The 14,524-nt window shown below is 42.2% G+C and overlaps 1 protein-coding gene across 4 annotated transcripts in view; it reads left to right on the forward strand.

The window, feature by feature from the left end:
- The window catches only part of ROR2 (receptor tyrosine kinase like orphan receptor 2), a 168,900-nt gene extending 156,322 nt beyond the window's left edge, over positions 1-12,578 (forward strand). For all 4 annotated transcript variants that reach the window (XM_068423614.1, XM_068423616.1, XM_068423615.1 and 1 more), the window contains exons 6-9: positions 3,164-3,478; positions 5,252-5,497; positions 7,159-7,361; positions 9,249-12,578. In XM_068423614.1, the coding sequence (XP_068279715.1) occupies positions 3,164-3,478; positions 5,252-5,497; positions 7,159-7,361; positions 9,249-10,691 (2,207 nt within the window). In that variant the 3' untranslated portion in view covers positions 10,692-12,578. The remainder of the gene's footprint in view (positions 1-3,163; positions 3,479-5,251; positions 5,498-7,158; positions 7,362-9,248) is intronic.
- Positions 12,579-14,524: the final 1,946 nt, after the last annotated feature.

Below are 14,524 nucleotides of genomic sequence, written 5' to 3' on the forward strand. Positions count from 1 at the left end.
GCTGCCCCCAATCCCGATCCGTGCATCCCTGAATCCAGCTCTCGACCATCGCTGGGCCCAGCCTGGGCCTTCCTGGAGCCTGCCCTGCAGTGCCGGTGGTGACATGACTGACATCGGGAGAGCTCGATCTTGGTTTTGTATATATTTGTATATATTTAATTATTTCCATTATTATTATTATATTCTTTTCATTATTATAGTTGATTAAAACTGTTTTAACTTCTCTCCCTTTCCTCTTTTCCTTCCCCTTCTAGGGGAGAGGAGGATTAACAGGAGGGGAGGGGAACCTGCTTTGGCAGGAGGTTGGATGAGATGATCTCCAGAGGTCCCTTCCAACCCTAACTATCCGGTGATTCTGTGGTTCTGTAATAGAGCGCGTCTGCCACCGGTTTAATAGCCAGCCCAGCCTTAAACCATGACAGCTATAAATAATGCTATCATCCTTTTCAGTTTTATCAGTCAATGACTAAGACATCCTTATATTAAGGTTTAGAGGAGGTGAGCCAGTTTCCCACTTGTGCAGTTAGCAAAATTTGGAGCAAGGAAGATTAATATTTGCTGTCATGTGTAGACACTTTTTCCATGTCCTTATGGAAAATATCAGAGAACTGACATTTTAACAGCTTGTAGTTTATACTGGAGCTTTTTACATGATGAATTCAAATAGAAGATATTTTTTTAAATAAAATCGTGATGTAATAAAAAAATTACTTGTTTTGATTTTCTTGAAAAATGTATGGTGACTATTCCCTTGGGTTTCCTCCCATATTGCATAATCCTAGCAGAGACTGGATTTCACATTGATTTATATAAAACAAGAGTCAACCTTCCTGTGCTCTGCCCCCGCTGATTCTTTCTCTGATCATCATTTTGGTACAGAGTCACAAACATGCATCCAAAACCGTAATTACTTTTAGGGGGCTGTACATCAACAGTGGTTTTCTTCACTGGACCTCAGTTAGATGACATTAGCAGCTATGACTCTGACGTACAAGAGTAGATTAAGCAAATCAATCTGTGGAATAGAGCAAACTGTTTAACTCAGTCCAGCAGGAGCTTATTTGCATCTGGCCAGATATGGCTAACTAACTGAATCTGCAATTTTAACAACTAGTTGCCAAAAGGAGTTTGACTTCCTTTGTCAGCTCTGTCTCCCTAAAGATACTACCTTAAAGGCTCATTGTCAAGCCAGAAATTGAGGTCAGGTTTTTTTCTGTTCTTGAGATGGTGATCAGATTCTGGGACTGGCAAAATCCATATGCTGACCTTTCCTTGTGCTGTTACAACTCATTTCTCTCCCTCTTTTTTCCTGTACTTTGTTGTAATTTCAGCCTCTTTTACCATTATGTCATTAATTAATACATACTGTTGATACCATGTTTTTCTATGACATAATCCCTATCCTGTTTGGGTGTTTTTCAGCAATATGGAAATGTTCATCTATCTATCTGAATGATTAGATTTGTAACTCTCTGAATTAGGTTCATAATGTCCTTTCAAAAAAAAAAAAAAAACAACCAAAAAACTGGGATATCTTCCAGAAAATCTTTATTGATCAAGTTATGCTTGTTTCTGGAATATACAATGTGGACATTCATGACCTGGCTGCTGGATCCCTAATGCCACTGCTTATCAGTTAGATTTTGGAGGCTGGGGGCTGGGACTCTTTGTCCTGGAGTTGAGAAAAAATTCTGATGAAACTGTTCTTCTTTAGGAAAACTCTGTGAACCACCACGTAGAGCTGCCCAGTGCCTAGCTAGGCAGTAATGATAATCCGTTAATAATATGACATTTTCAAACTATATACATCTGAAGAACATACCAAAAGCCTTATGCAAAATAACCCTGAGGATTTCACAGCATTGATTCTTACAAGTCTTATTATACATAAAACAAGTATTGCAAGACACAGTGTTCTCTGTCCAAACGATAGGGTATTTTTGAAATTGTGGAACTTGTTAGATAAAAAAAAACCTCTGCTGTATAACTGCTGCTGAGATTTTGCTTATGCTTTTGCCGGTACTTCCTAAGCACAGGTTTTGGTGGGTGCTCTTGGTGCTCCGAGCCAGGCACTCCGTGGGGCATTCAGGGGAGACTGTGCCTGGGCAGCGGTGACACCTACCGACCGACACCGAGAACATTCAACAAGGTTACGGGAGACATCTGTGGGGAATTTTCATTCTGGATTTTCATTTCCCTGCCATGCTGATGTGTGAAATGCATTCCTTTTGTCTCTATGGCCCCTGGTGCTGTTTGGACCTGGCCATGTGGTTAGGTGAGAATTGCAGCCTTCTATTAATAACTGGATGTTTCTGGAGAAAAACTTGAGAGATGACTTGAAAGACTGGAAGGCCAACAATAAAAAGTGCATGGACCTGACCACTGACCTGTGAATATGTGTAGCTAGCAATGTCTTTACTGTGCTGTTTAATATCTGCTTAATCTGTGCTGGGTTTTGTGCCTCCCATCAAAATAAGGACGATTGTGAATTGTGCACTCTTTGCTCATGCCAATCTAAATTCTGTAATGCCTTCACAAAAATTAGTGTGGTGTTTCAAATAGCCAACAGTGACTGCTTCACTGCTCTGGGTTTATATTTTCCCTGTTAGTCTTTGGAACAAGCACATGTCACTGCTGCCTGTTAGGCTTCTCATGTCTATTAATAGCAATATCTCCCCAAATACCAACGGCACACTTCTTTTTGTCTGTCAAGTCTTGAAAAACACTTGTCTTGTTTATTGATCAAAATGCCTACAGGAGGAAGAAGCTAGGTGATCCTCATTCAGATTTTACCTAATCAGGAACTTTGGAAATATGTGTCAGCATCCTGATAGGTGTATCTTGCTTTCGCTCTTTATCCTGTTGAGTTAAAATTAGTCAAGCACCAACAGCTTGCTCAATGCTAATCACTTGGGTAAGTTCCTAAGAACTGGGATCCTACAAGCTCTGTGCAGAAATCAGAGGGACACTGGGATGCTGGGTTTGCTTTCTCCATTTGTCAACTCTCCTTTATAGCAGAAATAACCGCATTTCCCCGCTGCTCAGTAGACTTTCAAACCCTCAAGAAAAGATGAAAGTTGTAAAAGGCAAATGACATAAAATTATGCTGTTTCTCATGCTTTTTGTGAATTAATACTTACACAGTATTTCTGTTCCTTTCCAGCCGCATTTACCATGATTGGCACTTCCACGCATTTGTCTGATCAGTGCTCCCAGTTCGCTATACCATCCTTCTGCCACTTTGTGTTTCCCCTGTGTGATGAGCGCTCTCGGACCCCTAAGCCACGGGAGCTGTGCCGGGATGAATGTGAAGTTCTGGAGAATGATCTCTGTAGGCAGGAGTACAACATCGCTAGGTCAAACCCTCTTATCTTGATGCAGCTACAGTTGCCTAAGTGTGAGGATCTCCCACGACCTGACACCTTGGAAGCTGCCAACTGCATAAGGATTGGGATCCCTGTGGAGAGACTCAGTCGATGTAAGTCTGGGTGTTTCATCACTGGGAAAAAGTAGAGTTTGTTGCTTCCTCAGGTTGGGTCTGAGAGACAATATTTTATCAGTCATTCTTTTTGTAAAGAAAATACTGCTATACTGGATGCTACTACTTTTTATCATGTTAATATGGACCATAATCTTGCACTGTTGTAAGGTATAGTTAGGATGGCGAGGAAGTTTAAAGGATGCTGCTTAGTACTCAAAAGGATTATATCGACCACTTTGGGCTATCACACAACCAGTTTGTCTCAGATTTGCAAGAAGCAGCAGTGTGTTGCAGGCTTCCCTTCCCACATGTCTGCCCCCCACTGCTGGCTCTGTCTTTGCCTTTCTGGATGAGTCCCCCCATACAGCTGTTTGTGAGTTCTGTTTACCTATCAATAAACCTCAAACAGGCTGTGGAAGCTTCACTGGAAAAATCTGTTAAGAAATCAAACATTTAATGTTCATTCTTTCTCTACAGAAATCCACAAGAATATTAATCCTGTAAATGGAGTATGGAGTGTAATTGTCTCTCTTCACCCACACAGGATAGGTGAAAACATTGATCTCGCTTTCGTGAATTTATATTTGCATCCAGGAGTAGAAGGACTGTTCCATTGTCAGTGATTATGTGCTGACAATTTTTCTGCCTACTCCATTTCCTAGGAATTAATCACCACCCCCTACAATGTTCAACAAGGAAGCTCCAAGAGACTAAAGGTGTTTAAAGTTCAAAGCACAATAAGATTATTCTGAATATCCATTGTCTGAACCCACAGTTAGGAGCAGGGGTCATGACATAATGGTGGGCATGGAAGACTAGCTGTGTGCTAGTAAGGTAATAATCTAGTGTAGCTGAGAACCAGAAATAACTGAGAAAACGATGACAGAAACAAATCAGCCAGGGAAACAGGTATCAAGCAAAAGGAATGAGAATAAAACCAACAAAAAGTCTGGCAAAAGTCATCTGTGATCCTCAGAGCCAGTGGTGCTCTCTTTGGTGGAACCGCTGCAATCGCTGCGGTGCAAGTACCCTGGGAGTTTGGAGGAAGGGCTTTGAGAGAGCTGGATTCCTCAGGGCTGGGAAGGGGGACTAGGAAAAATGGAGAAGGTAGTGTTGCAAACATACAGAAAAATGCATGATTCAGTTCAGGTGATACATATGGGAGACAAGCACTAAAAAGTATGAAGAAAGGATAGCAGCAAAACAGAGAATAAAGGTAGGAGGTCAGCAGATATGAAAGTGATGTATCTAAAGAGAAGAAGAGCCTGAATCCTTTCTTTCTAAAGAAGAAGGAGGAAAAATTGGCAAGAGGCATTAGAAAATACAGCACTAATTTCTCTAGGAAGTGAGCAGTGTGAGGAAAACAGGAAGATTATGAGAAATAAAAGTGGCGGGAAGTTTACACTGTTGGCATCTGAAGACTTCTCCTGAAGTGAAACTCATGTCTCTAATTTAGTTTAACTTATCTTGTCTTGTATCTAAAGGTCCATACATGCTCCTTAGTATCAACTTGCATTCAGAGTTACCAAATATTGGTGTGTATAGCCGTAGAGCTGAGACACTCCAGGGCAGAATCCAGAAATAACTGGGTGTAAGAGTACAGTTACTCGCAGAACTGAAATGTCAAAACCCACAGCTTTCATTTAAATCCTGAAGTACCTAAATCCAAGTACTTTTTGCATACATGGTCTATGCACTTGAACCCTTTTGGTCTTGCTGGCCCTTTGTTGTTTTGTTGTTTGCAACGTTTTGTCAAACCCTGTGTTGCAGATCATCAGTGCTACAATGGTTCTGGAGCGGACTACAGAGGAACAGTGAGCGTTACCAAGTCTGGCCACACTTGCCAACTCTGGGACTCCCAAAGTCCCCACAGCCACGATCTGACAAGCATGCAGTTTCCAGAGCTAGGTGGAGGACATGCATATTGCCGAAATCCTGGAGGTCAGATGGATGGGCCCTGGTGTTTTACAAAGAATAAAAACGTACGCATGGAACTGTGTGACATACCTTCTTGTAGTATGTATTATCTTTCTTTTTTCCCCTACTACTGTCCTGAATCCTGTGCAATTTTGAATGTTCCCTATTTTTACAAGTAAAATTCACTTAAGAGTGTTATGCTTTCAAATGTTTCACTTGCTGTAATGAGGCACCCTTGTTTTGTGTTGTAAGCATTTAATATTTTCTGGAGATCAGATCTTGTAACTGAGATATTGGGACACTTTTTTATTATGTATTGGGTGCTTAAGATGACATAATAATTAACGATGCTGGTGCAGTTTGTATTCTAACTTGTCAAATGCCAGGCTTGATGTACTTATCACCTGTATGTGATTGGTTTGCTCACACTACTCAATGGTATGTTGCTTTCGGTCTGTATGGCATCTTGCAGGCAGCAAATATTTTCAGATCCTGTAGAGGGAGATCTAGCACCGTGCTTGATTGGAAGGAGACCCTGTGAAGTGCAGAAGCAGAAATGTCATAGACTAGATGATCTTTTTAGAAAAGTTGTACACTATCTGCTAGTGGCTCTGTACTGCACAACTGACAGCAAAAATAAAAAGCACAGCTCTCATAGCTTAATACTGTCCCACTCACTTCCCTGTGTTGGTACATGCTTCACTGTAGAGCTCTTACAGTGGTAACAGTCTTTGGACGTGACAAAGCAACTTAATAGTGTGCTTCATTAGGAAGAAAAGCATGGTTCCTGCAGCAACAGATGTATCATGGAAGCCATGAAAGTGTTTTTGTTACAGATTGCCTGGATATTTAAGAGCACTCAAAATTGATATGAAATTTCTTAGTTCACTTTTTTACAGCAACATGATTTGACATTTATAATAAACTTCTGCATTGCATGTGACATGGTGTAAAGATAACACTGGGATGTGGTTGTGGTGAAAGCAGTAGCCACAAATAGCAAAACCACGGATTGCAGAAAACATCCCAGGCAGTTCCAATGAACATTTTGGACATCACTATGCTTTCCTAGAGTCTCTAAGTATCAAGAAAAAAACATTTTAGGAAGGTTCCAGAACAGTCTTATTAAGTGTATCTATGGCTTTGTCATGTCTGTAACATAAAAGCACTTTATTAAGTACAGAACTAATAATATCTCTGCCAGTGAGAAGTGAGATTTATTTTATTCTGGTCAGAAGTAGTACCAGTGGAGGTAAAAAGTGGGCAAAGTGCTGATGAAATGGCTGAAGTTGTTGGGCAAGAAGGCCAGACTACAATGTTGTGCTGTGGTTTATCACATGGAGTTTACTGCTTTATATACTGTGATGGAGACTACTCACTTGTTTTTTATCCCATGAATAAGATAATGCAATGATACTCTGGTCTATGTTCTGCAGTTTCCACAACCAGAAGCCTCAAAAATAAAGTGAAATAAACCACATACTGTTATAGTCAACCCATTAAATGTGGGGCTCCTAGTTTTATCTTCATACTGCTAGTTGCTATGTCCATTCAAACTTCTTTGAAATATTTAATGGAAAATTATGGGGAAGGGGGAGAGGGTATTGTGACTTCTGTTTTCAAGCTATAGGAGTTTACTTTTTGTTTAAAATATAGTATTAATAATCATACTGTAGGTTTGTTTTTTTTTTTTTTTTGCTTTGCTATTAAATGCATTAAAAATACTTACTGTAAACAATGAACATTGCTGTCCCTGACAGGTCCTCATGACAACAGTAAAATGGGAATCCTCTACATCCTGGTTCCCAGCATAGCCATCCCTCTGGTTATCGCCTGCCTTTTCTTCCTGATCTGTATGTGCAGAAACAAGCAGAAGGCATCTGCTGCTACACCACAGCGCCGCCAGCTGATGGCATCTCCTAGCCAGGACATGGAAATGCCACTCATTAATCAACACAAACAGGTATTTTTTTCAGAATTTGCTTTGGCCACATATTTCCAAAGTGTCATGATTTTCAGTGTCTCAAGTTGTCAGTGTTCGAATTGAGCCATGTGGTAAGGGACCTGATTTTTACTCTGTGCTGGCCATCTACTTCACTTGCTCTTGCCAGCTGTATCTCCCGGGCAACTAGTGACAGGACAAGAGGACATAGCCTCAAGCTTTGCCAAGGGAGGTTCAGGTTGGACATTAGGAAGAATTTATTTTCAGAAAGGGTTATTAGACATTGGAATGGGCTGCCCAGGGAGGTGCTGGAGTCGCCATCTCTGGATGTGTTTAAGAAAAGACTGGACATGGCACTTAGTGCCATGGTCTAGTCGACAGGGTGGTGTCAGGGCAATGGTTGGACTCGATGATGCCAGAGGTCTCTTCCAACCTGATTGATTCTGTGATTCTGTGATCTAGAAATCCTGGCCTTGGGCAACAGCTTTCAGGACCAAGTATTTTATGATGTTTGCCTTACCCATCAATCCCCATTCTGCCTGTTGTCTCAGTGACTGGAAACGTTGTTATTTCTGATCCAGTCTTCAGCCTGCAGCTCATTTTCGTTCCTGGTAACGATGCAGTGGGTGTGCTTGTTTAAAGCAGGTGGGGTTTCCTGTCTAATCTGTCAGCGCAGTCCACTGGTATTCTGAACGGCTATCAAGCGAGGAGCTGAGCCAGGGTGCAACACTTTTCTAAGGCTGTGTATCACAAAGGACGGTGAAACGAAAATGGCTTTGAACTTCTGTCTGCAGATCTCAGCTCCTGCATACGATTTTCTGGCTCAACTAACTGATCTCTGTGCTAAAATCCTGTTCAGAGCTCATGTTGTATTTTAAATCACAGCATTTACAATATGCAAGCTCTAAAAAACAATGCTCAATTTGGAACAGTTGGCAACATCTGTTCAGGAAACTGTAGAATATTTGTGGGATATTACCAATTGTAACAAATTGCATTGTCCACAGTCTGTTGGCCACTAAAATCAGAGCTTGTTCCCAAATCACCTGTTAAAGCCTCTATAAAGCCTGCCTTGCTCCCTCCTGCTGTGGTGCCCTGTGTGTGAAGCTATGCCAGCTGCATCTGGCTCGGTCGGGAACTCCTCCAGCCCATGCTGGTCAGGATGGACTCATTAGATCACCGTCATAAACTCTGTTGCTTTCCCTGCCAGCTTCTGGAGGGAGATTCTGGGGATGTCTCACTCTTGGCTTTGCCACCTTTTCCTTCACGTACCAGAGAGAAATTCCTTCTTCCTTCTGCTCCTCTTCCGCTCCCCTTTTCATCAGAGGTAGCACAAGGTTTCTCAGTGGAGGCCCTGTGTCCTGCTACCCACAGGCAGCGGCTGTTCCTGTAGTGCAGTGGAGGAGAAAGGGTTCTGCTACTGCAGAACTGAAAGAGAGAGATTTTGTTCCTCCTTCTGCTGTAAGGGATGTTTCACTCCACCTCCAGGCTGACACCTCTTCAGCCAGTGCCCACAGCTTTTCTGACAGGTCTCCAGTGGGCACTTCTGGGCAGATCTGTAGGGCAAATGCAGCTGCAGTTAATAGACATCATCATTTGCCAGATATACTCTGAACCTATTATTCATTTAGCTTGCAGGAATATGGGCGCTGCTTTGTAAAAATAATCATACTCATAATCTTGCAGCATAATTCAATTTACATTTCTGATAATAGTATAACTCATTTCAACGTTAACTGTAAAATCAATATACTGATGTGAATATACAAAGAGCTAAAAAGTCATTTTGGCCCAATTTATCTTCTATTTGGAGCATCTAGCGGCTGGGAACTTCTCTTTAATAAGAGATTCTGTTGTTTAGAAAACATTGTAATTTTTTACTGACTAATATTCTTTACTTCATTTCAGGCTAAACTTAAAGAAATCAATCTGTCCACTGTGCGGTTTATGGAGGAACTAGGAGAGGAGAGATTTGGCAAAGTCTACAAGGGGCATCTTTTTGGCACAGCACCAGGTGAACAGACACAAGCTGTTGCTATCAAGACACTTAAAGACAAAGCAGAACTGGCTCTTCGGGAAGAATTCAAACATGAGGCAATGATGAGATCACGATTACAGCACCCAAACATTGTTTGTTTGCTGGGAATTGTGACGAAGGAACAACCCATAAGCATGATTTTCAGTTACTGTTCCCATAGTGACCTCCATGAGTTCTTGGTGATGAGATCTCCCCATTCGGATGTTGGCAGCACTGATGATGACAAGACAGTAAAATCCACTCTGGAACCAGCAGACTTTTTCCACATCGTGACTCAGATAGCTGCGGGAATGGAGTATCTTTCAAGCCACCATGTTGTCCACAAGGACTTGGCCACTAGAAATATACTGGTGTTTGATAAACTGAATGTGAAAATATCTGATTTAGGCCTTTTCAGGGAAGTTTATGCCGCTGATTACTACAAACTGATGGGAAATTCCCTTCTTCCTATCCGGTGGATGTCCCCTGAGGCTATTATGTGTGGCAAGTTTTCTATTGATTCGGATATATGGTCATATGGAGTTGTGTTGTGGGAAGTTTTCAGCTATGGCCTGCAGCCTTACTGTGGTTATTCTAACCAGGATGTCATCGAGATGATCAGGAACCGACAGGTTTTGCCATGTCCTGATGACTGCCCCACATGGATCTACACTTTGATGTTGGAGTGTTGGAATGAATTTCCCAACAGAAGACCAAGATTTAAAGATATACACAACAGACTAAGAACATGGGGAAACCTTTCTAATTACAACAGCTCAGCGCAAACCTCTGGGGCAAGCAACACCACACAAACAAGTTCTCTTAGCACAAGCCCTGTTAGCAACATCAGCAATGCTAGGTACATTGGACCAAAACAGAAAACTCCAGCTTTCCCTCAACCGCAGTTCATTCAAATGAAAGGGCAGATGAGACCAATGGTCCCACCTCCTCAGCTCTACATTCCAGTCAATGGTTACCAGCCAATGCCTGCCTATGGCGCTTACCTGCCGAATTTTTATCCCGTCCAAATTCCAATGCAAATGGCTCCTCAGCAAATGCCTCCCCAGATCATTCCCAAACCAAGTTCCCACCACAGCGGGAGTGGGTCCACCAGCACAGGCTACGTAACAACGGCCCCTTCCAATGCGTCGGTGGCCGACAGGGCTGCTCTGCTCTCGGAGGGCACAGATGATACTCACAATGGAACGGAAGACATCGCCCAGAATCCTGTCCAGGAGGAGGAGGAAGAGGAGGTCTCTGTTCCTGAAACAGAATTGCTGGGCGATAATGACACACTTCAGATGGATGAAGCAGAAATTCAATCAGAAGCCTAAGGAATTTGGCCTCTTTACCAAGAATTTCACATCACTTCTATGCATGGAGACTGTAGATCCTTAAGCTTAATTGCAGTGATTTTGATCTGACTAAAAGAAACAAAACTAAAAAACCTGCATCCATGTAAAGTGCAGCAGTAATGATATACCAGGTTTATTGACCATTGCCACCATCAGATTTTGCAAATATGATGGTATAGAATTGCTGGGTTTAATCTTTTTTACTGTCCTACAGTTCTTGAGGGAAGCTGCTTTTCAGTTACGTACTGTTGCTGTGCAACGTATTGCAGAGTAGCATTGCACATCATGTATATCATGATATGTGAGTGTAATGTTAGTGAATTATGCTTAAACCAATAACACAAAAAGGAATCCAGATATGGTTGCAGAATTGCTCTGAGCATAAAGAAGTGCCCTGGATGTGATGGACAGCTTAGTTTATAGTATTTATCTCTTTGATATAATGGACATGAGATTGTTGTTTGCTTTTTGAGTCTGAAAAAATAGCTAGAATACTGATCGTGTTCATATTACAATAACCAGAAAAGTAGGGAAACTGAACATAAAGTCAACTGTGCTGACTCAGACCATGGGTGTGTCCAGCCCAGCAGCATGTCTTGAAAGGCCATTGATAATGTCTGCCTCGGGAAGACTGCAAGGGCAATTTCCCTTGTAGAATTTCCCCAGGGTATTTCCCCAGCCTCCAGCAATTTGTGGCTTAGGGACTTCCCAAGCCAGAAGTGGATTTTTTTTCTGTTTAAAAGCCCTCGATGGAATTTTCTACCATGAATTCATGCAAATGATTTTGAACCCACATAAACTTATAGCATCCACAACATCCTGTGGAATAACATGAGAGGAGAGAGGATGGCTGTCTTTCATCATTCCCAATGAATGACTGTGACAGAAGCTTCCAAATGAGATTGTCTGACTGCATTTGTGGATGAAAGTATTCCTTCTCTGCTGTGTATTTTCAGCAGCAAGCAGCCTTAATACACTGTTAACCAAAAATGGGGATATTGTAGGGGATATCGTAGGTGTGCACTAACTTAACAATCCAACGTTAATTGCATATTGGTTATCAAGTATAGAAAAGGGCTCCACATGTATGTTCCTACATTGTAAAAGTGTTGGGTTTTGTGCGGGGTTGTAGACTTACTTGATTTACCACAATTACTGCTGGATTGCATGTGAAAGCATGTTTTTTCCTGCCTCTTTAGTGAAAATGAATCTTTGAACTTTAGAAGACCAAAATAAGCAATACTGTACAAAGTGCTGGTTTTGTGCTTCTATTTGCAGGATGAATCATGTACAGACCTTTAAATGTAATTTATGTTTTACTACATTTTATATACTTTTTTTCATTGAAATATTTGGATTTTTGAATGAATGACTTTATAACTTAACCTTTTACAATATTCACATGTGCTGCAGTTTTATTGTATTGCTGTTTCATTTTGTTAAACGTGCAGACAGGTCCGTACATTTCATGACCCTTTCTATAATACAAGCAATACACATTCTCGTTGTAGCATTGTAGCCAACACACAGTATAGCTATAAGTTGTAGCATCCAACATGGAGTATTCAATAAAGTGATGCAAAACGTATGATTAAGTATGCTATCTTTATAGTTCCTACAGCTGCTGTTTTGTTATGGTACTTTGTGGAAATAGAAATGGCCACAGTTCTTTAGGTTACAGGTTTCATATCTAAACTACAACTTCTTATTTTATTACATTGGGATTCACTTATCATTGTGATCTACACCCTGTGTTCATGGTATGGCAGCATTACTTGTTTCCAGCATTTCACCTGGATTTAGAAATGCACTGGTAGGAATAAAATATGAAAGCTTTATCACTTATGTTAATATAATGCAGCTTTGGGTGCTATTACCAAATAAAGGATAAACAAAAAAAAAAATCTGAAGTTTATTTACTTTAAGTTCTTTATTTCTTCTAGGTTTCACATTCTTAGATTAATGAACTTCATTCATTGATCAACTACATTGTACACCACAGATGGGTCAGTGAGAGAAGAGAGATAATAACAGAACGAGTGGCAGTCAATGGAAGCTTTTGTACAGCACTGTCTAAAGTTAAGCCTGTTTCTGACAGTCAAAGAGCATTACAACTTTGGGTGCTTTGGGTGCAGTTTGGGAAAATCCTAATTCCCTTCTTAAAGCCTCATAAATTCAAGCCTATAAATCACTATAGTCAGACAAAGTAGGACAGACTCCTATCCTACTGACTTTCCCATCCACACTAAAATGTGGACGTGCTCTCAAAGTGACAGTAGAGGAGTGGTATACAATTCTCTAGGCCAGCCTTGGTGATACAAACAGTATCGCAGAGGGGTTTTCTCCCCTCTGTTGATGTGGACGCACTTCCCTGAGCTGCCGCAGTCGGAGCCACGACGGCATGCGAGCACCTTGTCTCTGGCTCAGGTGAGAACCTCTGCACAAGTGGTTACCACTACCGACGCATTAGTGGCTGCTGTAAGTCATGGATTGGCAGTAACTTGTTGATCTGCAACTCCCCAGGCTACTCGCCCTGCGATATCTGCTGCAAAGACCCACTCAGAGTCAGACTCTGCCTTTCCTCCTCAAGATTTGGAAGCAAGGCCAAGGAAAAACACGGAAGGGACTTGGTGGTAAGTGGATGGGACAAAGTGGTAAGGTGGGAATAGGGGAGGGTAAGGTTGGGGCTGGGCCCCAGCAAAGCCAGCACAACGCTGCTCACTAAGGCATGTGAAGTTACTTCTTTCTGCCAGGGCTAGCAAAGCTGGAGTTGGTCCTGGTGGAAGAACAACTTTTCTAGGTAACAAATGTATGTCTGGATGGCCAGGATAGGGAAAGGTGTTTTTGAGAAGACTCTGGGATGTTTCAAAAGTTTTCTCTTGCCTCCTGCTAGTTCCTTACTCTACTACAGCCAATACGATCTTCCTAAGAAGACAGGGACTGACTTTGGGAAAAGTGGATAGATCATTAGTAGTGTCCACAGCAGCCCACTGATGAGGCAGGACGCTGTGGCTGACAAATTGCCTCTTCCCATCTTCAGTGGTATATGACACTGCACCTGGTGCATGCCCTCCCCCCACCCATCCCAACTGGTTTAGCTGTCCTCACTCAAGCCCAGCTCTCTCATATGATGCAGGTGTCTGATCTTGACTCAGACTGTTGTGGAGAAAGAGCTGCTGGAGAAAGAGGTGGAAGGAGCCCTGATGGCATCAGCCCCTTCTCTTATGTGCAGCCTATTCCTGCAGGGCATCAAAATGCTCCTGAGATTCACTTCAGGGCAGGGCAAAGCACCCCTGTGCTGAACAGGTCCCTGCCAGGGCTGGAGATCAGCCCAGCATCAGCAAGCCTGAAGGTCTGTGCTGCCTGTATTCATGAGTCCTGGTGAGGAAGAAGTGAGGAGGGAGAAGCTGAAACACAAGGCAGGAGGGCTTTGGGTGTAGCACAGTCACAAGTGCCAAGGCAAAGTCTTCACCCATGACAGGACTTTCTCAGGGTTCATGTGTCCCAGAGCATAAAGAACCAAAGGTCTTTCAGATCCAACAGTGCCTTAGTCAACTGGCATCTGCCTGTGCCTGAAAACAACTGTGGGTCCCTGTTTGCAAAAGCACGAGGTAAATGGGAAATGGATTTGCAATCACAGGGCAAGGAAGGTCGGGGATGGTTTGTAGCCTGAACAGGGAAACTAAGTGACTGTAGATGTGCACACCTCCTCCACAATGCTAGTGCAGCCTGGCAAGAACACCAGTCTGAATCCCTTTCTGATATTGTCCGAGATCTGGGTTATTGCAGGGTGTTTTCATCTGTTTTACCCA

This window comes from Nyctibius grandis, chromosome Z (assembly GCF_013368605.1).
Source record: "Nyctibius grandis isolate bNycGra1 chromosome Z, bNycGra1.pri, whole genome shotgun sequence".
Lineage (NCBI taxonomy): Eukaryota > Metazoa > Chordata > Aves > Nyctibiiformes > Nyctibiidae > Nyctibius > Nyctibius grandis.